At 43.3% G+C, this 22,263-nt stretch overlaps 1 protein-coding gene across 2 annotated transcripts; it reads left to right on the top strand.

The window, feature by feature from the left end:
- Nucleotides 1–839: 839 nt before the first annotated feature.
- CBR4 (carbonyl reductase 4) lies at nt 840–21,239 on the top strand. 2 transcript variants are annotated; one of them, XM_047761144.1, is made up of 5 exons: nt 840–1,131; nt 2,719–2,839; nt 3,798–3,934; nt 6,693–6,827; nt 8,746–9,543. In XM_047761144.1, exons 1-5 carry the CDS (start codon nt 990–992, stop codon nt 8,907–8,909), a joined length of 699 nt encoding a protein of 232 aa, XP_047617100.1. In that variant the 5' UTR covers nt 840–989; the 3' UTR covers nt 8,910–9,543. The 2 variants fall into 2 exon arrangements, with proteins under 2 accessions (XP_047617100.1, XP_047617099.1); XM_047761143.1 differs by lacking the exon at nt 8,746–9,543 and adding an exon at nt 19,540–21,239 and having other exon boundaries at nt 843–1,131.
- The last annotated feature ends 1,024 nt before the right edge of the window (nt 21,240–22,263 follow it).

The following is a 22,263-nucleotide window of genomic DNA, read 5'->3' on the forward strand; positions in this document are numbered from 1 at the left end:
ACCGGGTAGCATTGCGGTTCCTTCTCAGGGGATGGGCATAATAATCAGATACACATCTGAGTTTTTCTCCAGGAACTAAGGCTCCTCCCACCCAGGTGGAGGTTGGTCACTTAAGGCTGAGCTCAAGCAAGTGGACCCTAGACTAGTTGGAACCAGAAGACTTCCAGATTAAAGTTCCCGCAACACCACCCTACTACCTTACCACCAACCAATCAGAAGAGGGCTACCTCCCCCCTCCCACGCCCCACCCCCGTCAATTCTGCCTATAAACAGTCCTTTCCTGAAACCCAGGGGAGAGCTCAGGTCTTTCCAGCATGATCCAATTCTCCCTCCTCAGCCCTGCAATAAACCTTACTGTGATGCAAATTCCTAGGTTTTGGCCCGTTAGGCCTCACTGTGCGCCTGTGTCCAAACTAAGCTGGACAACGGTTGGGCGGGGATCTGCTGCGGGCCTGATTCCTGGCCCCATTCTTCTCCGCCAGACACAAACTCAGAGGGTATACCCTGGGTCCTAATGAGGTGATCCGCATGTCCCAGCTTGAGTTTTAGGTGGAACATCCCGCACCCAGGGAGTTCGCAACCCCGCTCAGCTGTAAGAGGTAAGAGCTGGTTCCCGAGAAACGGTCCCGACGCCCACACCAACTGGATGCAGAGTAGCCCAGCTGCCTCCAACGCCTTGCCCCCTAAAGCACCGCGACCACGTGGTCTTCTCCTGCGTCGAGACTACAAGTCCCAGCATGCAGCGCAGGCCGTCTCTGCACCGCTCCCACGGCCCAGCTCTCAGGCCAGTATTCGTGTCCTCAGAGGGCGCTTCGTCCCGAACCCATGCGCGCTGACGTCGACGCGCTGACGTAACGCGCCGACGCTGCGCTCAAGGAGTCTTCGCCCGCCCGGCAGCAGTTTGACTGTCGGGGCGGCGCTTCGGCTTGTGAGGGTTGCTGCGAGGCCGTAGGAAAGGGCAGCCCCTTGCGGCCTCCTCCCGGTCCCAGATGGACAGGGTGTGCGCCGTGTTCGGAGGCTCCCGGGGCATCGGCAGGGCGGTGGCCCGCTTGATGGCCCAGAGAGGCTACCGACTGGCCATCGTCGCCCGGAATCTGCAAGGAGCCAGAGCCGTGGCTGGGGACCTGGGTGGTGGGTACCGACCGGATACGCCCCGCTTCCGCGCGGCGAGTGTGCTGCAGCCGCAGCGGATCATAAAAGGCCTCCTTGAGCGCTCCCCTCCACCGTGGTTAGGTTCCCCGTGCGGGCGATGGGAAGGGCACGGCGCAGGCGCGCTGCGGTCTCCGTGCCTGTTTGGTGCGCGCCTGTTCTTGCGCCTTGCTGCGCGTGCTCGGAGTGGGAGTCTCCTGGTCGGGTCTGTCCGGTCCGTGTCCCGTCCTTTTCTCTGCGTCAAAACGTTTACGTAATTACGCTCCCTGCATGACCTTTACAAAGGGACAGTGAGATTTGTTCCGTCCGATTCTGTTAATGCGCTCAAACTCCGTTTTTTTTCTATTTGTTAGGAATGGGTTAGCAGTTGCTTTGCAAATTTCAGTGTCTGGGTGGCTGGGAGACGGGTGTTTTGACGGCCCAGAGCGCGCAGTTGTCTGCTGAGTTAGGAGGGCGGCTGGTGCAGGTGCATCTCGTTCACCTGGGAACGGGGCATCTGTGCAGGGACGTCACCGCTGGGCTCACCGTTATTAGAGTCTATAGGACACTCGGGAGTCGTAGACGCGGGAGAATCTCCGCGATGCTTCTTGCTGCAGTCATTACAGTCTGGCCCTGGGGCGAGCACGCTCTGGCCCTACGGGTCACCCAGCCATCAGTGAGGCCGTGCTGGGTTCCAGGGTGGTGCGGGGCCCAGCACGCCTTCAGGTGAAAGCCGAGAGTCAGTGCTCTGGGCCTTGCATTTCCTTGAATTGCGTGGTCCAGGAGTGATTGGTTTTCACCCAGAAAGTTGCTTCCTGAGTGACTTACTGTCTCCGAAGATTTGAGGAAGTAATTTTAGTGTTGATATATAAGGCAAGGCTAGCCAGAAGATAAACAATTATTTAGTTTTTTTTTTAACTACATTTTAGAGTGCTAAAATGGTACGTTATTAAGTAGAGAAGACTTTGAAGTGTAATTTTTTGTTGGTATTTAAACGGTTCACAATGAACATTTTTAAAAGAACAGAGAAGAGTTGTTTTTAGTAAAAAGTTGTTTTCTTTCATGGTTTGTAGTTTTAGCATTTTTTTTTACAGCTTCCTGTTTTGTCTCATTTCTTCTAATAGGCTTGAATAACAGTCATTATATGTGCCATAGTTAAAACAAAAAAGCCCTAGAGTTTATCTCAGGGCCAGGAAACCAATTCAGCAAAAATGTAACTGAATTAGACATTCAGTTTCAAAAAAAGGAATATAAAACTGAAAAAACTGATACTGGGGTCAGTATCAACGGTATAAATATTATTAGATGAACCATACAAAGTATTTACAAGAAAAACATTCTCCCCTCATTTTTTGATTAAAAAAAGTTTTAGGATTTACAGTCTATTGTATTACTTTATTTCTGCTCCCCCCCCCCTCCAGTTTATTAGAAGAATTCCATAAAATCTGGAGTCCATAACATAATCATCTTTTGTCTCTAGCTTCTGGGTAGAACAGGTCTCACTCATAGTAGATGCTTAACAAATGTGTATTGAATACTTTCTAAATTCAAGTTATAATTTATTAGTAATTCCAGTCTAATCTTATGTAGGAGATCATTTGGCATTGAGCTGTGATGTTGCCAAGGAACAGGATGTTCAGAGTACCTTTGAAGAGATAGAGAAAAATTTAGGTCCAGTTAATTTCTTGGTTAATGCAGCTGGAATTAACAGGTTGGTCATAAAGTTAAGTACATTTCTAATATGCCTTTTTTTCCTAGTATGTCTTTGCTTAATATGAGCACTTAATATATATTAACTTGTTTTACTTGTAATTGGAAGGGAATCTATGTATTTTAAAACTTGGTCTGTCAAGCCACACACTTTTTTCATTCTCTTCTTTTATATTGAGATTATAGTAAGTACAGTTCAGTTTCAGCATTGTAATCAACACTCATATTGAGCTGCAGAATTTTTCCAGAACTCCAGCAGGCTCTCCATTTCTTCTCAGTTAGTACTTCATTATAGATAACCGCTGTCCTGAGTTCTGTCACCACATATGTTTTCTTAGTTAATATGAGTGGAATCAGATTGGCATTCTTTCCTTTTTTTAATGAATTTAGGACAGAACATTTAGGATATTTGGTATAAAAATTTTCTTTCTTTTGCTCTTTAGGGCCGCCCCTGTGGCAGATGGAAGTTCCCAGGTGAGGGGTTGAATCAGCCACAGCAATGTGGGCTCTGAACCCCTTATGCAACCTACATCACTGTTCACGGCAATATTGGATACTTAACCCACTGAGCTCAATGAACTGGTATCCTCATGGACACCAGTCAGGTTAATTTCCACTCCAAAATTTTCTTTCTAAGCAAAACTTAGTATGGCACTTATTACATTCTCTCCTGGTTTGGTTACGTAGCATGACTATCAGTAGTTAGGGATGTGTACCCCTCTACCTGGGTGGTAGGCACCTGTCTTTAAGTGGGTCCTGTCTGTGTATCACTTGTTTCAGTTCCTCTCCAATCAAGTTTAAAATGATCTCTCCAGGTATTCTAGCATAAATATGAAGTACTTTTCATAATATATATTCAGGAAAAATGTATTTCCTGCCTTTTAAGTTTGTTTTATCCCATTTTTAAGTTAACATGTTTTTTTGTTGTTGTTTTGATTTGGGTTTTGTTTTTTTGGCAGGGATAACCTCTTAGTTAGGACAAGCACTGAAGATATGCTGTGTCAGCTTCAGACTAACCTCTTGGGTTCCATGCTGACGTGTAAAGCTGCTGTGAAGACCATGATTAAGCAACAGGGAGGGTCCATTGTGAATATAGGTGAGTTCACCTTTGTGAATTTATAATTATCTCCTGGTACTATAAAAATAGTTTGTCAGCTAATTTGAAATTTATTTACCTGTGAAACTCAGATGGACTGTCTTCATTATCTATAGAAAGAGGATTTGATGAACTGATTAATAGATAAAACAGGAATTGCCAATTCATATTCTTCTAGTGTTCAGGCAGGTGTTACATGAGTGATACCACCAGGTATTAGGGAAATGACAGCAACAAGCCAGGTGATACATGATGAAAGGTAGCCAGCTTTGTGTCCAGAGGCTGTGTGGACTGGTTTAGCTCAGGCAGGTTGTTGCTACACAAATGTCCAGTTTGGCCAGCTGTTTTGACTTTTAAGAGAAATTGGCCATGCTGATTTTTACATAAAATTGAATTTTCAAAATTTAGGCAAGGAGTTGAAACGCTTTAGATAGTGGGGGCTGAAAAATGACTTCTGCAGGGTCACTGATAAATCTAGTACAGAGGCTTAAGAGAAAGTTTTCTTATGAGAATAACCTTTCAGTTTTTAGGATGGATGCACATAACTCCTGGTCTTCAGTTCATCTGACCCCTGGGACAGACAAAACTGTGTAGTACATGCCTGCAGATCTCAAAATGCAAAATGACTTGAAATTGTATTTGTTTGAAAATTTGAAAATAGAAGCATACCATCTGCCTTTAAGTGGTAATAATACCTTAAACAGCCACAAAAGGGTGGTGACACTTTGTTAAAGTGAATGACCCTGTTCTTTTTAATACAGGAAATGCCTTTCCAAGCCATAATACAGGGTTTTTCTTTTGAAAATGAAAAAGGGAAGGAATACTGTGATAAGAATTAGAACATTTTTGACACGTACTCTTAAAAGTGTAAGAGGTCAGTTTTCTTGTAAATATTAGTAAATGAGTTGACCTTTGCCATCTAACGCAATCAGATAATGATTTGGGGTTTTCATAAACTGGTATACTGGCCTGTGTACACCTGATAACGTGGCATGTATTTACTCTAAAATATTCCCTTTTTATTTTTATGTTTTGCTTTTTAGGCCACATTTGCGGCATATGGAGGTTCCCAGGCTAGGGGTCAAATCGAAGCTATAGCCACTGGCCGACACCACAGCCGCAGCAGTGCAGGATCTGAGCCACATCTGCGACCTACACCACAGCTCATGGCAACGGTGGATCCTTAACCCACTGAACAAGGCCAAGGATCAAACCCGAAACCTCATGGTTCCTAGTCAGATTTGTTTCTGCTGTTCCATGACAGGAACTCCTCAAATGTTCCCTTTTTAGATATGTTTTTGAAAATCCACATTCCTTTATATGCATGCAAACTTTTAGATTTGTGCTGAAAGTAAAAAATAGACAGTTGAAAGTCAGATAGGAGATTCTTCACACAGAAGGGACTCCTTTAAACTGCTAGAAAGTTTGTTGGTATTTAAGAAGGTGTGTCAGGAACCAGAGCTGCTCCAGCCTCCTGCTCGGCCTTCCTTCCGAGTCTATGTGTTGTGTATGTTCGTGTCTCTCCTTGTTTCTCTTTCTCCCACGCGACACTTTTCTCTGTCCACCCGTGTCTCCTCTGTCTGATGTGTCTTTTCTGTCTTTGTGTGCTTCACATCTCTCTTCCTCTGTCATTACCTGGCATGTAACATCTGCTGTGGATAAATATTTTAAATGTTGGACTTGACTGTAATATAAAAAGTATTCGGAATGTTTCCTTTCTCTAAGATAAAATCACTTTTTCAAAAATCTGGTGAGGTTCTTGATTAATTTTTGTAGCAAAAGTCCAGGTCACTGGTGGAGAAAATTACTTCCCAAGCTTCTGTTCTGCAAGAATTTATTTGCATACCACTGATATTAGAACTATAAATTATTCTTTCCTATTCACATAAATGAGGCCACCCAAGAATCTTTATTGTAGGCAGCACAAGTTAATACGTCACTGAAGGTAACTAAATTGCAGTTTTACAAAAAGATTATAATCGAGACGTTGCTAATTTAGTTTGACAGTAGTTGAAATTTAGTAAGATTTATCCTCAGATAATATTTTTTTTTTGGTGGAAATGAGTACTTCCTTTAATATATGTTGTAGAAACATAAACAGCCTTTATCTCACTTTTTTAATGGTTTTGAATTCTTCCTGCTGGAAGCCTTTGTACCTACTGTAGAATTTTCATCATATTTGACCTCAGAGATGAGCATGGATTCCCCTTACTTAGTGAGTGGATCAGTTCTCAAGCCCCTGCCTGGCATTTACATACCCCCCTGGTTTTACATGAGCTTCTTTTGAGTCCTGTTTTCTTTTTTCTTTTTTTGTCTTTTTGCCCTTTCTGGGGCTGCTCCCGCAGCATATGGAGATTCCCTGGCTAGGGGTTGAATTGGAGCTGTAGCCACCGGCCTACGCCAGAGCCACAGCAACGCAGGATCTGAGCCGTGTCTGCAACCTACACCACAGCTCACAGCAACGCCAGATCCTCAACCCCCTGAGCAAGGCCAGGGATCAAACCCGCAACCTCATGGTTCCTAGTTGGATTCATTAACCACTGAGCCACGACGGGAGCTTCTGAATCCTGTTTTCTTTGTGTATCTGGAGCAGGCTCAACCCTAAGTCTTACTAAAATGTCAATGGTTAGAATTCCTCATTTTAGCAAAGGACAAGTTAAAATGGTTTGTACCTTGTTTGTTAACTATAGATTATCTAGAAAATTCAGAATAATAACCCCATTCATTGGCTTGCATTGGCTTTCATTCCTTTTTCTAGGAAGTGTTGTTGGTTTAAAAGGCAATCCTGGCCAGTCTGTGTACAGTGCCAGTAAAGGAGGACTAGTTGGATTCTCACGGGCTCTTGCTAAAGAAGTAGCGAAAAAGAAAATTAGAGTGAATGTAGTTGCACCAGGTCAGTGAAAACTTCTTTTTCCTTTTAATTTATGTGAATCCATGGCTTATACAGCAATAGCCAGAACCGTTGTTGTTTCTGTAAGTACACCAGCATCGTCAGGCATTCCTCCCCGGGCTGGGGCAGGAGCAGGAGCAGCAGACCCATACTGTTTCTCAGCCCTGGAGCCACGCTGCCTAGGGTGGGGGTGGGGGTGCTTGACTTCATCCTGATGGGACGCAGGTGGCTGCAGAAGCCCTGAGTGGCACCACGCGTCTGCACTGAGTGATTTTCCCAAACTAAAACCACAGGGAATCTTGGCGTTTAAAAGTCAGTTGTCAGAACAGATACTGACTCACAGACTTTGAAAAACTTAGGGTTTCCAAATGAGACAGGTTGGGAGGTGGGGGATCCTCTGGAGGTTTGGGATGGAAATGCTGTAAAATTGGGTTATGATGATCATTGTACAACTATAAATGTAATAAAACTCACTGAGTAATAAATAAATAATACACACACACACACACACACATATGTAAAGTCAGTTGTAAGTTAAGAACCGTGGGGAGCATAGCCTGAGAGTTTGAAACAAGTCAACTGCGGGGTATCAGTAACATGTTTCCCGGTGGTGCAGGCCCTCTTGCGCACCCTTGGAAAACTCATTCTGTCTGTCTTCCTCCTCTTGGGCGTTTCATAGATTTGCTGTTCACTGGGATACAACATTTGTTAATTTGTTTAGGCCTTGTCATTTTGTCAAGCAACTTTCCAAGTAAGGCATATATTATCTGATACATTCTGTACATCTAGATTAAAGAAATAACATGTCTTTATATTTAAAGCATCTGAGTAGTTTGATAATACAGTGTGCCTTCTTTTTCTAAATGGCCAGCATGTGGAAGTTCTTGGGGCCGGGGACTCAATCCAAGCCACAGCTGCAGCACCACCAGATCCTTTAACCCACTGCACTGGGCCGGACATCAAACCTGCGCCTCTGCAGTGAGCTGAGCTGCTGTGGTCAGATTCTTAACCACTGCAGAAACTCCCAACACAATGTGCTTTTAATAACAACACAAACCAGAGGAAATAGCCAACAAGGCTGCGTAGGTGATGTCATTTGCACACTTCACGAAGCAACTGAGTACTGATTGCAGGTAGACCCCAGAGATACTGCGGGTTCAGATCCAGACACTGCGGTTAAGTGTGTATCACAGGAAGCTAGTCACAGGAACTTTTTTGGTTCCCCAGTGCACAGAGCAGTTATGTGCACACTGTACTGGAGTCTTTTAATGTGCATTAGCACTGTGTCAAAAAAAAAACCAGTGTTCTGCCTTAATTTAAAAATGATTTATTGTTAAAAGATGCTCAGCATCATGTGAACCTTCAAAAGGAGTCATATAGTAACATCAAAGATAACTGAGCACCGATACCGTAACAAATGCAGTACCAGTGAATAAATATGAAATATTGCAAGAATTACCAAAGACGTGAGAATTACCCAGAGACATGAAGTGAGCAAATGCTGTTGGAGAAGTGGAGTTGATAGACCTGCTGGAGTTGCATCAAACCTTTAATTTGTAAAAATGCAGTATCTGCAAAACACCGTACCACAGCAGAGGTCTGCCTGTGCTCCAGAACACCAGTGTTTATACAGAAAAAGAATTACCAGGAGTTCCTGTCATGGCTCAGTGGGTTAAGAACGCAACAAGGTGTCCGTGAGGATGCGAGTTCAGTCCCTGGCCTAGCTCAGTGGGTTATAGATCTGGCATTGCCTCGAGCCGTGGTGAAGATTGCAGATGTGGCTCAGATCCTGCATGGCTGTGGCATAGGTCTGTAGCTACAGCTCCATCTCCAGTTTGACCCCTAGCCTGGGAACTTCCATGTGCCACAGGTGCAGCTGTAAAAAAAAGAATGATCAGAGGTCTCATACATTTGTTTTCAGAACGGACAAAATGCCTTTCACTAGACCTCCTTGTGCCCCAGAGAGCTACGCAGTGTTCCTGTAAGAATTTCAACACAAAGGAAAATTTGAAGGAAAAGATATTTACACAGACTCAGGAGGAAGAAGTATCTTTTGACAAGTCACTATGGAGAAGTAGATTTTAACAGTACTTTTAGCTGTAGTTGCCCCTTTAGTGAGTGAGGGGACTCTGAGGCCGCTGTGTGAGGGTCCGGAGGTGGCACGCGGTGACTGGTGTGGGCACGCACTCTAGCCCAGCAGGTTCTAGTGCATGCACGGGAGGTACTCAGGAGGAAGGCTTTGAAAACCAGGTGAGTGTTGGAGTGACCGACGGTGAAGGTGGTTAGAGGTGGCGATTTAATGAATTCTCCGAAGAGGAGAAGTCACAGTGGGGAGCTTTCAGTAGAGCTGGCCCCACAGAAGTCTGCCAGGAACCCTTGTGTTCTTGTGAAACATGGAAGAGAACCAAGCCAACAGAGATGCAGTTCACCTGTGAGACAAAGCCAGTGTGATCTGGGCTCCTGAAGAAGGGACATCTGTTCTTACTGTGCAGCCTCTGGGTGTTCCACAACCCTGGAAAATAATGATGGGTTGAATGGGATGCAAAGCCAGTTAGCTTGGTTTGTCTGATACAAGTAATTGGAATATATTGAAACAAACTGATTGGAATTATAGTTTAGATTGCTAAAGGCTAAAGAAATTCTCCACTAAGACTTTTTTCCTTTTTTGGCAGTACCTGTGGCACATGGAAGTTCTCTGGCCAGGGATGGAATCTGATTCACAGCTGCAGCAACACCAGATCTCTCAACCCACAGCACCAGGCCAGGAATCAAACCCATGCCTCTGCAGCAACCTGAGGCACTGCAGTCGGAATCTTTTTTTTTTTTTTTTGCTTTTTTATGGCCGCACCCGCAGCAAATGGAGGTTCCCAGGCTAGGGGTCAAACTGGAACTGCCCCTACCAGTCTACACCATAGCCACAGCAACGCAGGATCTGAGCCAGGTCTGCGACCTACACCAAAGCTCATAGCAACCCCAGATCCTTAACCCACTGAGCGAGGCCAGGGATCAAACCCGCAACCTCATGGTTCCTAGTCAGATTTGTTTCTGCTGTGCCACAATGGGAACTCCTAAAGTCGCCTTTTAAACTTAAATTTTCACGGTGAACCAAGTGCTTGGAAGGGCAGAATGAGAGGGGGATGGAGTGTGCATGTGGATGTAACCCTTCAAGATAAAACCAGCCTCCTCCTGGACCAAAACAGGAGTGCAGAGTGAGGGGGAGACTTGTGCTGAAGCTCAGTTCAGCAGGCGGACTTGCTCTAGAGCCCAGGTTGAGAAAGGAGCACTGCTTTATATGCAGGTCTCCTGGTGACCTCAGGTGTTAGGGGCTCCGGGAGTGACTGAACAGTAGGTATGCAGGCCCCCATAGACAGTGCCATGGAGTGCAGAGCCCACAGGTTGGTGGGAGCAGGTGGAATTGCTCCAGGACATGTCCATGAAAACACCGAGTGCTCCCAAAAACGGAACGCAAAGCCTCTGTGACCGCCCTGTCATTGTATGTTGAATGGTCCAGAAACCCTGAGCTTGTGAGTCTTACATACAGTGATTCTAAGCTGAATCAGAAACTGGGAATTCCCTTCGTGGCTCAGTGGTAACAAACCCGGCTAGGATCCACGAGGATGCAGGTTCGATCCCTGGCCTTGCTCAGTGGGTTAAGGATCTGGCTGTGAGCTGTGGTGTAGGTTGTAGATGCATCTCAGATCTGGTGTGGCTGTGGCGTAGGCCCAGCAGCTGTAGCTCCGATTTGACCCCTAGCCTGGGAACTTCCACATGCCAAAAAAAAGAAAGAAAGAAAAAAAAAAAGAAACATCCCAGGTGGTGTCCTAAGGTGTACAGATCAGTTAAGTACACATAACCATTAGAAACACAGAATGACAGGTATTTGGGAGGTATTTACACGCAGACCTGTGTAAGAAAGTAGACTCCAGTTTTAAGAAAATATTGCAGTTCTGTATTCCAGGTATAATCTCAGATCTTAACAAGAACCTCAAAAATGACTTATCTGGAAATTAGAACCATTTACATGTTTGTACAAATTTCCAATGACAAAATAAAAGACCTGTCCAAGGGTGATGTTTACTGTAATTTTTTTTTCAAAAGAGTTAACAAGTCCACTAATTCAGCAGGTTGAGCACAGGTTCCCGTGTGAATTGTGTGCAGTGGGAGCCAGGCCCAGGCTGTTCCGTGACGGTGCAGACAGAGAGCTCAGCAGGGCACAGGTGTTCAGGACATGAGAGCAGGACAGTGTGAGAAAGTGTACACTCTCCTTAGCCCAGACACATGTGGAAAGAAGCAAAGATACACAAATACAATTCTTTGTGCATTTATCAAAGATTACACACATTTGTGTGTTTATCTAAAACTTCTTAGAATAACTTGATTATGATTTTCAGTTGATGGAGAAGGAAGCCAGCACTTAGCCTGTTTGATACTCATACACTGACCCCTGGTTAGAACAGTTTGTTTGTTTTTTGTTTGTTTGTTTGTTTGTTTTTTTGGCTTTTCTGGGGCAGCACATGGAGGTTCCCAGGCGAGGGGTCTAATCTGAGCTGTAGCTGCCAGCCTACACCACAGCCACAGAAACGCCAGATCTGAACCGCATCTTCAACCTACACATCTCACAGCAATGCAGGATCCTCAAGCCACTGAGCGAGGCCAGGGATCGAACCTGCACCTTCATGGTTCCTAGTCGGATTCGTTAACCACTGAGCCACAAAGTGAACTCCTGGGTAGAACAGTTCTAAAACAATTGTGCACTGGTGACTACAACAGATTTCTTGTTCCTTCTGTTTTATGTAAGATCTTTATATTTATTTATTTATTTATTTACTTGTCTTTTTGCCATTTCTTGGGCCACTTCTGCAGCATATGGAGGTTCCCAGGCTAGGGGTCTAATCCAAGCTGTAGCCACCGGCCTATGCCAGAGCCACAGCAACATGGGATCCAAGCTGCGTCTGCAACTTACACAACAGCTCACAGCAACGCCAGATCTTTAACCCACTGAGCAAAGCCAGGGGTCGAACCCTCAACCTCATGGTTCCCAGTCGGCTTCATTAACCACTGAGCCATGACGGGAACTCCCAGTAAGATCTTTATTTTTTAAATTTTCGCTAATTACGGGATAACATAGGTGGATGGGATCTTAGTGATCATTTTCCTGGTTATTTGGTGGTTTAGAAGACTGGGACCCAGGACACAGAGTGACATACATGCCCAAGGTTCCACTGCAGATTTTTGGCAGAACTGTTACTAAAGCTTTACTTTTGATTCCCAGCTAAGGAAATCTTGAAAATCATGGCCCCCTAGATTTAATATCATTACAACTTCAGGTCTCTGTCCTTTCGCTAATATAATCTGTCTAAAATATCTAGAATCTCCCAATTTTACAACTTTTACCTCTGTATTGTTTGCCTTTTGACAATTCCTAGTTGATAAAGTTGCCTGGATTAGTTAGGAGGCTAATAAAAAGATGGTTCAACTCAAATCTACGTCATCACTCATTAGCTGGTGTGATAGAGGGAGGGTTATGTGTGGCCCAGGAACGTCCACATGGCTTGTTTGCAGCAAAAAAAGAAAAGGATGTTTTATTTTCCTGTACCTCTGCCAGTTGCCATGGGACCTCTGTCCCAGCTTGCTGTGGTTTCTGGGACTGGCCAGCTGGGGGTTTGTAAGGAGGAGGCTGAAGTAGACCTTGGCTGCCGTCCACTCAGGTCACTCTGGCTCCAGCATGGACCCTGGACTCAGTGTCCATGTGACAGCAGTGTTGACCCAATAGGGCTTAGGGACTTGTCATAATGTCCTGATAGGCCTCTTGCTCTGGAGTGTGCCTTCGTTCTGGTTCTTTGTTTAGTCGGAGACTAGCTAAATTCAGGTATTCCAAATTCATGAATATTTGATAAATGACTAGGTTTAAATACATCGATTTTTCTGGAAAAATGGGAGAAAAGAAAAAAGGTAATCCAAAAGCTGCACTGTTGGAGTTCCTGCTATGATACAGTGGTTTAAGAACCTGACTGCGGCAGCTCGAGTTGCTGTGGAGGAACAGGTTCAATCTCCAGCCCGGTGCAGTGGGTTGAGGGATCCACTGTTGCCTGGAGGTCACAGCTGCGCTGTAGCTCAGGTTCAATCCCTGGCTCAGGAACTTCCATATGCTGCAGATGCAGCCATAAAAAATTTAATTAAAAACCAAAAAGCCACAGCTGCACTGTGGCCTTGGCACTGCTTTCTGTATGTGTGTGCTTTGTGCAGCCTGATTGATTTAGGTCTTTGCCGGTTATAACCATACATAAAATACGTGATTTGTGGTTCGGACCCTGTATATGTGCTTCCCTCTCCTTTGGGGACTGCAGGAGAGGGTAATGGAGAGCTAATTCTAGGGCATGACAGTCTAAAATCCAGACGGTTTAAGGGTATCGCAGCTGTTCCTAATGCCTGGTACTCCTTCAGCAGACTTCTTGGGGTGGTTCCTGTTTGTGAGGGCTAGCTCCAGTCCAGAAGTACAGACATGAATAATATATTTCTGCCACAAGGAGCCATGTAGAGTGGGAAAGACAGACATAAAAACAATCACACTGCCACATGATGAATATGAAGTACACATGTGATGCTATGGAAATACTGGAGAAGGAATGCATAATTTTGTCAATTAGTTGTTAAGGCAACAGGCTAGATGTGCAAATCCAGTTTGTGTACAAAGGGAAATTTTATGAGTGTTGGGAAAGAGCGTTTGTGTATCCTTTCCTAAAGAACTTACTTTCCAGTGCAGTTTATACTGCAGGGAAAAACCAAAACCCTGTTGCTAAAAATGTGGTCATTTAATAAGGTGACTTTTATTATATTGGCTGTAGTATGATAGACTGGCTATGCTATAACATAGTATGAGTATGCTTCATTAATCAGAAGCTAAGTACAAATAGAGCTGGTAGCATTAAATCAATTCTATGGATTATTTATTAACTTTAGATAGCAATTTCAACCAGATTCTTCATGAGATCTTTTTTTTTTTTTTTTTTGTCATTTTAGGGCCGCACCCTAAACGGCATGTGGAGGTTCCCAGGCTAAGGGTCCAATCGGAGCTGTGCTTATGCCACAGACACAGCAATGCGGGATACCAGCCACATCTGTGACCTACACCACAACTCAGGGCAATGCCACATCTTTAACGCCCTGAGTGAAGCCAGGGATCGAACCCTCGTCCTCGTGGATGTTAGTTGGGTTTGTTAACTGCTGAGCCACGATGGGAACTCCACCAGATCTTTTACTGGAGCAGACAGACATCAAAGTTAATATGTTTCTTTTTATTTATTTTATTTTATTTTATTTTTTGTCTTTTGTCTTTTTAGGGCTGCACCCGCAGCATATGGAGGTTCCCAGGCTAGGGGTTGAATCAGAGCTGTTGCCACTGGCCTATACCACAGCTACAGCACACAGGATCTGAGCTGCATCTGCAACCTACACTACAGCTCACAGCAATGCCAGATCCTTAACCCACTGATCGAGGCTAGGAATCAAACCCACAACCTCATGGTTCCTAGCCCTATTAGTTTCTGCTGCACCATGACGGGCACTCCAATATATGTTTCTTTTTAATGTTAGTTTTCCTGGTCACCTTCAAATGGAGTTTCCAATTAGGAAAAAGACTGCTAAACAAATCATAATAGGAAAAACAAGGAACAAGAAAAATATTAAATTAGGTTATCATTTGCTGTCTAATATTATTTACTTTTTAAAATAAATTAGTTGCCAAGCTTTGATAATTAACTGTAAATTTCTCATCATGGATAAATGTTACCGATTGGAAAATATTGAATAGGAGAAAGAATATTTAATAAGTTGAAATTATAATGGATATATTACTTTTAAAAATATATTTTTTCAATAGATGATACAAACATATGGTACAAAATTTGAAAGTACAAAAAGGGAATTCCCATTGTGGCTCAGCAGTAACCACCCTGACTGGTATCCATGAGGACGCATGTTTGATCTCTAGCCTCGATCAGTGGGTTGGGGATCTGTCGCTGCCTCAAATTGTGGTGTAGATCGCAGGCATAGTTCACATCCTGTGTTGCTGTGGTTTAGGCCAGCAGCTACAGCTCCAATTTGACCCCTAGTCTGGGGACTTCCATATGCCATGGGTGCAGCCCCCAAAAAAGACAAAGAAAAGAAAATAGTACAAAAAGCAGAGAGTGAAAAGTGAGTCTTTTCTGGTTGCTCAGTTTTTTTCTCAAGAGGCAAACACTGTCAGCTTGTTTTCTCCGTATTTCAGGTATAAGCCATTAAGGCTTGTGTGTGCATAAGAAAACACAAATTGATCATGTTATTCACAATGTTCTGTACCTTGCTTCACTTATGGAGCAATCTCTTTTGGAGTTGATTCCATATTATTCCCTATAGAACTGCTTCACTTTTTAAAATAACAGCTTTATGGAAGTGTAACTCACATACCATACAATTCACCCATTTAAAGTGTCCCATCCAGTTCTTTTAGTGTAGTCACAAAATTGTTCATCACCGAGGTACATGTTAGAACATCACATTTTCATCTTCCCCAAAGAAACCCTGTAGCCCTTAGAGCCGTTACCATTCACTAATTTCCCTCCATCTCCCCAGCTTTTGGCAGCCACTAATCTACTTTCTGTCTCCATCATACAAAGTGTGGTCTTTTGTGACTGCTGCACCACTTTTTTTTTTTTTTTTTTTTTGCTTTTTAGGGCCACACCTGCAGCATACAGAGGTTCCCAGGCTAGGGGTCAAATCAGAGCTGTAGCTGCCAGCCTACATCACAGCCATAGCAATGCCAGAGCCGAGCCATGTCTGCCCCCTACACCATAGCTCACGGCAGCACTGGATCCTTAACCCACTGAGTGAGGCCAGGGATCAAACCTGTGTCCTCATGGATGCTAGTCAGATTCATTAACTGCTGAGCCACTCCAGGAACTCCACTGCTACACCACTTTTAATGGCTAAATTAAAAGACAGTAATGTCTGGTAATTCATTTAACCTATGACTCTCAATGGGCATTTAGGTTGTTTTCAATCTTTTGCTGATCCAACTAGTGATACAGTGACAGTACTTGTACATGACTTATTTTTGCATGTACTGAGTATGTGAGTATAATCCTGGGAATAGAACTAACAAGGCTCAGATATGTGCATTTTAAATTTTACAGATAGTATAGCATTCATTTATTTCTGTAGGGTATTTTAAGTGTTTCACTACCCCCTCCTTAAGTTGAAGAGTTTTATATTTACCACTTGGAAAAACTCTTGTTGACAAATGCTTGCAGAAGCTTGGCAGCTCCTCAGAGCAGATGTTACCCTGTGAGAGCAGGCAAATAGCTAGACATGAGCAGAGGCATGGACCACAAATGTGCACCAGGCTCTGGAGGGGGCTGGCTGAATGTCAAGCAGCAGACGCTGGCCACCAAAGTTGGCAGCCAGACGTGGTCCCACCACCGTGAGTCCAACGCAGTGACACAGGATCATTTCTTCCCTCGCCACCCTCAGGGGTATCTGAGCCCTATCCTCGACCCACACCACGGCTCAGGACAACTCTGGATACTTAACCCACCGAGTACGGCCAGGGATTGAACTCACATTCTCATAGATACTAGTTGGGCTCATTACTACTGAGCCACAATGGGAACTCCCTCTCTTTTTTTAATTGAAGTATAGTTGATTTACAATATTGTATTAGTTTCCAGTGTACCGCAAAGTGATTCAGTTATACATCATATATATATATAGTCTTTTCCATTATAGATTATTCCAAGATACTGAATATAGTTTCCTGTGCTCTATATTAGGTCCTGTTTGTTTTGTTATTTAAGGGTAAAATGCATCATTGATTTCCTGCTGAGAGTTGTTAGTGGGGAAATAAAATTTTTATGCCTATTTTGCTAGAATTCAAAATGAGCTTAGAGTAAACAATTGTATCATGAACCCTTTGAGAATATAACAATGAATATTTAAGTGTTAGACCCACAGTGTATTTATTCAACATTGCAAACCTGTGGGGTGAATTTTCTTCCTCATTTACTTTTTGAGGCGCCTTTGACAATTAAGTGTATGTGGAGGCTGGGAGTCTGGAGAGCCTGCGTGGTGCCTGTCCAGTACTGAGCCTGGGAGTGTTGCCATCTCTGGGTAGAGGGGGTCCCATTTGCAGCTTCTGGTGGCAAGGTTTCCTTGTGCGTGGGCTGTGCTGCTCCTTCCCATCATCCCTGTACTCCTTCCAGCCACCTCGCTGCTCCTGAGGATGGAAGGGAGTGAGGGGAATGTCGATGACTTGCTACATGATTGTGGCAGTATTTTACGGCAGGTGACACTGTATTTCAGAGTCTGAGCTCACAGTGGGACACAAGTGATCCCAGGTTGTTCTCTTGTTCTGGGCCCTCATTACAAACAGTCTGAACTTAGTACTGAGTCCTTTTTCTGTGACTTTTTATCTGAATACAAATATAATGTCTATCATAGACAGTTTGGAAATTACAGATAAGTGCAGAGAAGAGAGCAAACACCACATGTACTTCTTGAGTCTCATGATAATCACTGGTAGTATTTTGTGTGTATTTTTTTCAGTCATTGGTATGTATTCAGTTTTTTGTTTCCTTTTTGATAGTGGTATAATTCATTTGTAAGCTGCTTTTTGTATGCAAATATTATCTCTTTTAAGTGTCCTTCTGAAGCATCATTTTTTTCTTTTTTGGCTGCCCTGCAGCACATGGAGCTCCCAGGCTAGGGATCAGATCTAAACCCCAGTTGCACGTGCACAACAGCTGTGGCAAAGCTGGATCCTTTACCCACTGTGCTGGCCTGGGAATTGAACCTGCATCCCAGTGCTCCAGAGATGCCACCAATTCCATTGTGCCACAAGGGGAACTCCTGCAGCATCGTTTTTAATACTTGCCTGCCTGTTTTATCTATGGTGCGGATGTACCATGATTGATTGATTGGTTTTTGCTTTTTAGGGTCACACCTGTGGCATATGGAAGTTCCCAGCCTAGGGGTTGAATCGGAGCTACAGCTGCCAGCTTACACCACAGCCACAGCAACGCCAGATACTTAACCCAGGGGTTGAAAGCACATCCTCATGGATACTTACTAGTCGAGTTCATTACCACTGAGCCACAACAGGAACTCCCTATGATTTATTTATTTATTTAACTGTTCTTTATGAAAGACATTCCACTTGTTTCTCTCTCTCTCTCTTTTTTTTTTTTTGTTTTTTAGGGCTGCACCCACGGCATATGGAGGTTCCCAGGAGAGGGGTCTAATCCAAGCTGTAGCTGCCAGCCTACACCACAGCCACAGCAATGCCAGATCCAAGCCTCATCTGCAACCTACACCACAACTCATGGCAATCCCGGATCCTTAACCCACTGAGTGAGGCCAGGGATCAAACCTGCATCCTCATGGATACTAGTCAGATTCGTTTCCACTGAGCCATGGCAGGAACTCCTGTCTGCAATTTTTCCCTAATAGTTAAACTCTTACTGTCATAGAGGGAAAATTTATGATTATTTCTCATAAGACTTAAGAAACCAAAGATATGTATAAGTAAACCCCAAGGCAGAGAAAAAGGTAAACATTACACAGTATAGGACAATAAGCCAGGGGCCCAATGCTGATTCTTATCCAGTGTTCATCCTAGCGCTTTTAAAGACAGTGTATTGAGGTTGGTTTACAGTCTGAGTCATAAATGGTTTAACTGTGACATAAGCTATTTTGAAAGCTGTGTATTTGAGATCGTTTATTAAACTTTCACTTCGCAGGTCATGTCTAACTTTTAGTTCATGTGTTTTTCATGGCCTTAAAATTGTTCAAAATTTTCTTTTTGTAAACTTCTTGAGGATTAATTTGCCTTCTTTTTTTAAAGTCTAAGTAATTGAGTAGTATAGAGAATACTGATAGTAGATTTTATAGGTAGTATGTATATGTATGCTTCAGACTAACCTCATAAGATTTCCCTGGCATATATCTATGCTATGAATCCTTCAGCATGGCTGCCTAATTATTAGATAATTACTTTATAGGACAGGACCTCATTCTTGAGAACATGTTCTCTGCAAGCTTTATTCCATACCATTGCCGTGGTAATTCTTAATTTTCTCTGTATACTTGCATCGGGATTGGATAATTCTGTAGAATCTTTTTCCCTTATATGAATGTCAACACTGACCTTTCTAATCTTCAGCTATCTTAGCTACAGCAAAGGAAACTAATTTTTGTCAGAACTGCCAAATCAGGTCATGTGACCACATTGGTGATGGCTTCCTTCCCTGTGCCTCCTCCCCGCCCCCCACAAGTGCAACGGAATCTGTAGCTCTTTGTGTTTACAACCTCCATCAGGATATTCACCAGAATTCATTTTGTTGTAATTAGGGGTGCAAGTGAGGGTTTCCTCAGAACTTATAGGTTCCTTAAGGAATGGAATCTTTATTCATGTTTATATCTGCCCACTTATGTTGTCCTATGAGTTGGGCCAAATATTTGGGGGTTAAATATTTTAGAGTCTCATAAATGTTCATTGAGTTAAACTGAACAAGAAAATGAAGACTTGATTGCTAGTCACTTGATTGCTAGCAAAGCTCTGTATTTACTCAACAAAGCTTATTAATCACCTCAAAGTTTCAGGAGCAAATTCATTTTTATTTGAATTTGAGCAAGAGCCTTAGTGTCTGTTCTTTTCAACTAAAGACAAACATTTCTCTTTCAGGGTTTGTTCACACAGACATGACAAAAGACTTGAAGGAAGAACATTTAAAGTCAAATATCCCTCTTGGACGGTTCGGAGACCCCCTTGATGTGGCCCACGCGGTTCTGTTTCTCTTGGAGTCTCCGTACATCACGGGACATGCCCTAGTGGTGGATGGGGGGCTGCAGCTCACCATGTAGCCGGGGTCAAGGGCACACTCCGGCTGTGGATGGGACGGTCACACCTGCATGTGCTGATCAGACCTATTGATGTCCATCTTCCTGTGAGTATGTCTGTAGAGAGCCATGTCTGACCGCTTGTGCTTTCTTAATGATCTGTACCTTCTGGGCAGCAGTGTTAGTGTACTGTTGCCCTGGGTGTTGGCGGGGATTGGCTCTAGGATCCCCACAGTCATCACGTGATTCGGTCCTTATACAGAATGGCTACATAGTGTCTGAATATAACCTATGTATACTATAAATCATCAATAGATTACAGTGTAATACCTAATACGGTGTAAATGCTGTATAAGTAATTTTTGTTCAAATATTTTCTATCCATGGTTGGTTGAATCCATGGATGTGGAAGCCATGGATGCAGAGACTAACTGTGTAGACATTTGGCAAGTGATAAAACAGGTATTAATTTATGTATTTTGTTACAAAGTGGGAAAAATTATATGGTCTAGTTGTCATTAGTGTTTCACTGTATCAGATTGAAAACTGTAGAAGTTAAGCTTGACTTGAAAACTCTAGACGTTAAGTTAAACTTGTCAGAGTATTCACAGTTGAGAGTACCTTCACAACCCTGCTGGAGTTAAACACTCTTTCTTTTGCATTTACCTTGGATAGTCAGTTGTTAGACGGTTGAAAAAAAACCATTTCAGACGTTGGGTTGGGGGGGTGGTCTCGTGTCTTTGAGTGGCATTACTCCTCCTCAGTCATCTGGGCTGCATGATCTACAAATTCAAGTGTGAGCAGTTGACCCATCCTATAGTGTTTCTCAGAGATGGTAAGGATTAACCCTTAAGGCTTTACTGTCTGGTACAGTTACGAGCTGCATAGATTGCATCAACTTCAGAAGTAGAAGTGGTGGTGTTTTTTAAATGCACAAAACACTCAATTTAACAGGCAACTTAAAAATAGCATAACAAACAATTTTAAAAGTTAAGAGTATTTTGCAGTCATGGATAATGATTCTTACCTGAAATTTTAGAAAAATAATTACTTGTAAACATTCATAGATAAATATGCAATAACAAGGAGTTAAATGTCTTTACTTAGAAGGAACAATTAAAGCATTAGTCTTAAAAGAAAATGTTTGGGAATTCCTTTATGGCACAGTTAAGGGTCCGGCATTGTCACTGCTGTGGCATGGGTTCACTTCCTGGCCTGAGAACTTCCACTTGCTGAGGGTATAGCCAAAAAAGAAAAAAGAAAATGTTTCCCTCAGATTAGAGATAAAGATACAAACTGTGAATGAAACGACAAACGACATCTGTTTTGCATTGAACTCCTTGGTAGGGAATAGTGTGATATTTTAAGTGTCACTGGGTTCATGTTGATTTTTACCATTTAAAGATGTTTTAACTACTGCATTTTAAAAAGTAATCTTTTACAGTTTAATTGGAGCTGAACATGATTTTATATTGAAAGTGCAAAATTATGAATAGGTTATATTAAATATATGTAAAGTAATAAAAATGTAAAGTACTAAAGTCAGATCTGTGTTCTAACTCATGATTCCTGATTCCTTAAAGATCCTTTTAAATTTATCTTCAGAATAGTCTTTATTACCTAGAGAAGTCTTTAGGATGTGAGAAGGTCAAGTGTGAACAGATGAGTATTGTTAACCACTTGCCTACCAAGGGCACACATGGTGCTTCTTGAACGGGATCCATCAGCCGTCAGCAGCTCCAGCTGCTGGTGAGCAGGCAGCGGTGGGGATGGTTCCCAGTCCTGGCGTCCCGAGGGCGGGCAAGGAGGCCACTTCCCCAGCGCTGCCCCCCTGCGGGCCTTCGAGTGACCTTAACGTGCTGCCCCCACACCCCTGGTCTGCTGAAGTCATTCTGACGCTGACGGACTGGTGCTCAGAAGAAAGCAGGGCCTTCATGTGAACTTGTGATGCTGAGGTGGAGGTTCCAGGTGGGTTTAACCTTCAAGTGTAGGTATTTACGTGTTAAGAAACAACCCCCTTTTAAACCGCTCCACCCCCTGCAGCGTGGAATGTGGGGCAAAATCTAGACACAGGTCACCGCTCCCACTGCCTTCGTGGACTTGACACCCCCTGCTCTCATCCCAGTGCTGGAGCCACGTTGCCACTCCTGTTTGGAGAGTCAAGAAGGTAGGTGAATTTTTAGCAAGAAAACTCCCCAGCTGTTATCTGACTCTGAGGAGGCAATAGGCCAGCCTGTGTTGAGTACTTGGTTTACAGTTAAAGCCAGTGTGTTAACATTTTTCATGGAAAGTTTTTATATATTTCTTCCTTTCATAATTTTTCATGTTCAGTTTGTAAGAGGTTTGTGTTGTAAATTGGGGGGCAGTAATTTGTGCAGAGATGATTCCAGGGATACGCTTCTATTACCTAGAATAAGGAAGACCATTCTTGAGTTCTGGATACTCAAGAGTTAGGCCTTACTTTGCAGAAACATGTTCCAGGCTTTTAAGATGAAAATACGTGTAAGGTAGAAAGTCATACCACTGCCCCAACTTGACACACATTCTATACTTAATAATTTAAAAGTTT

The sequence above is a fragment of the Phacochoerus africanus genome, chromosome 15 (genome assembly GCF_016906955.1).
Source record: "Phacochoerus africanus isolate WHEZ1 chromosome 15, ROS_Pafr_v1, whole genome shotgun sequence".
Lineage (NCBI taxonomy): Eukaryota > Metazoa > Chordata > Mammalia > Artiodactyla > Suidae > Phacochoerus > Phacochoerus africanus.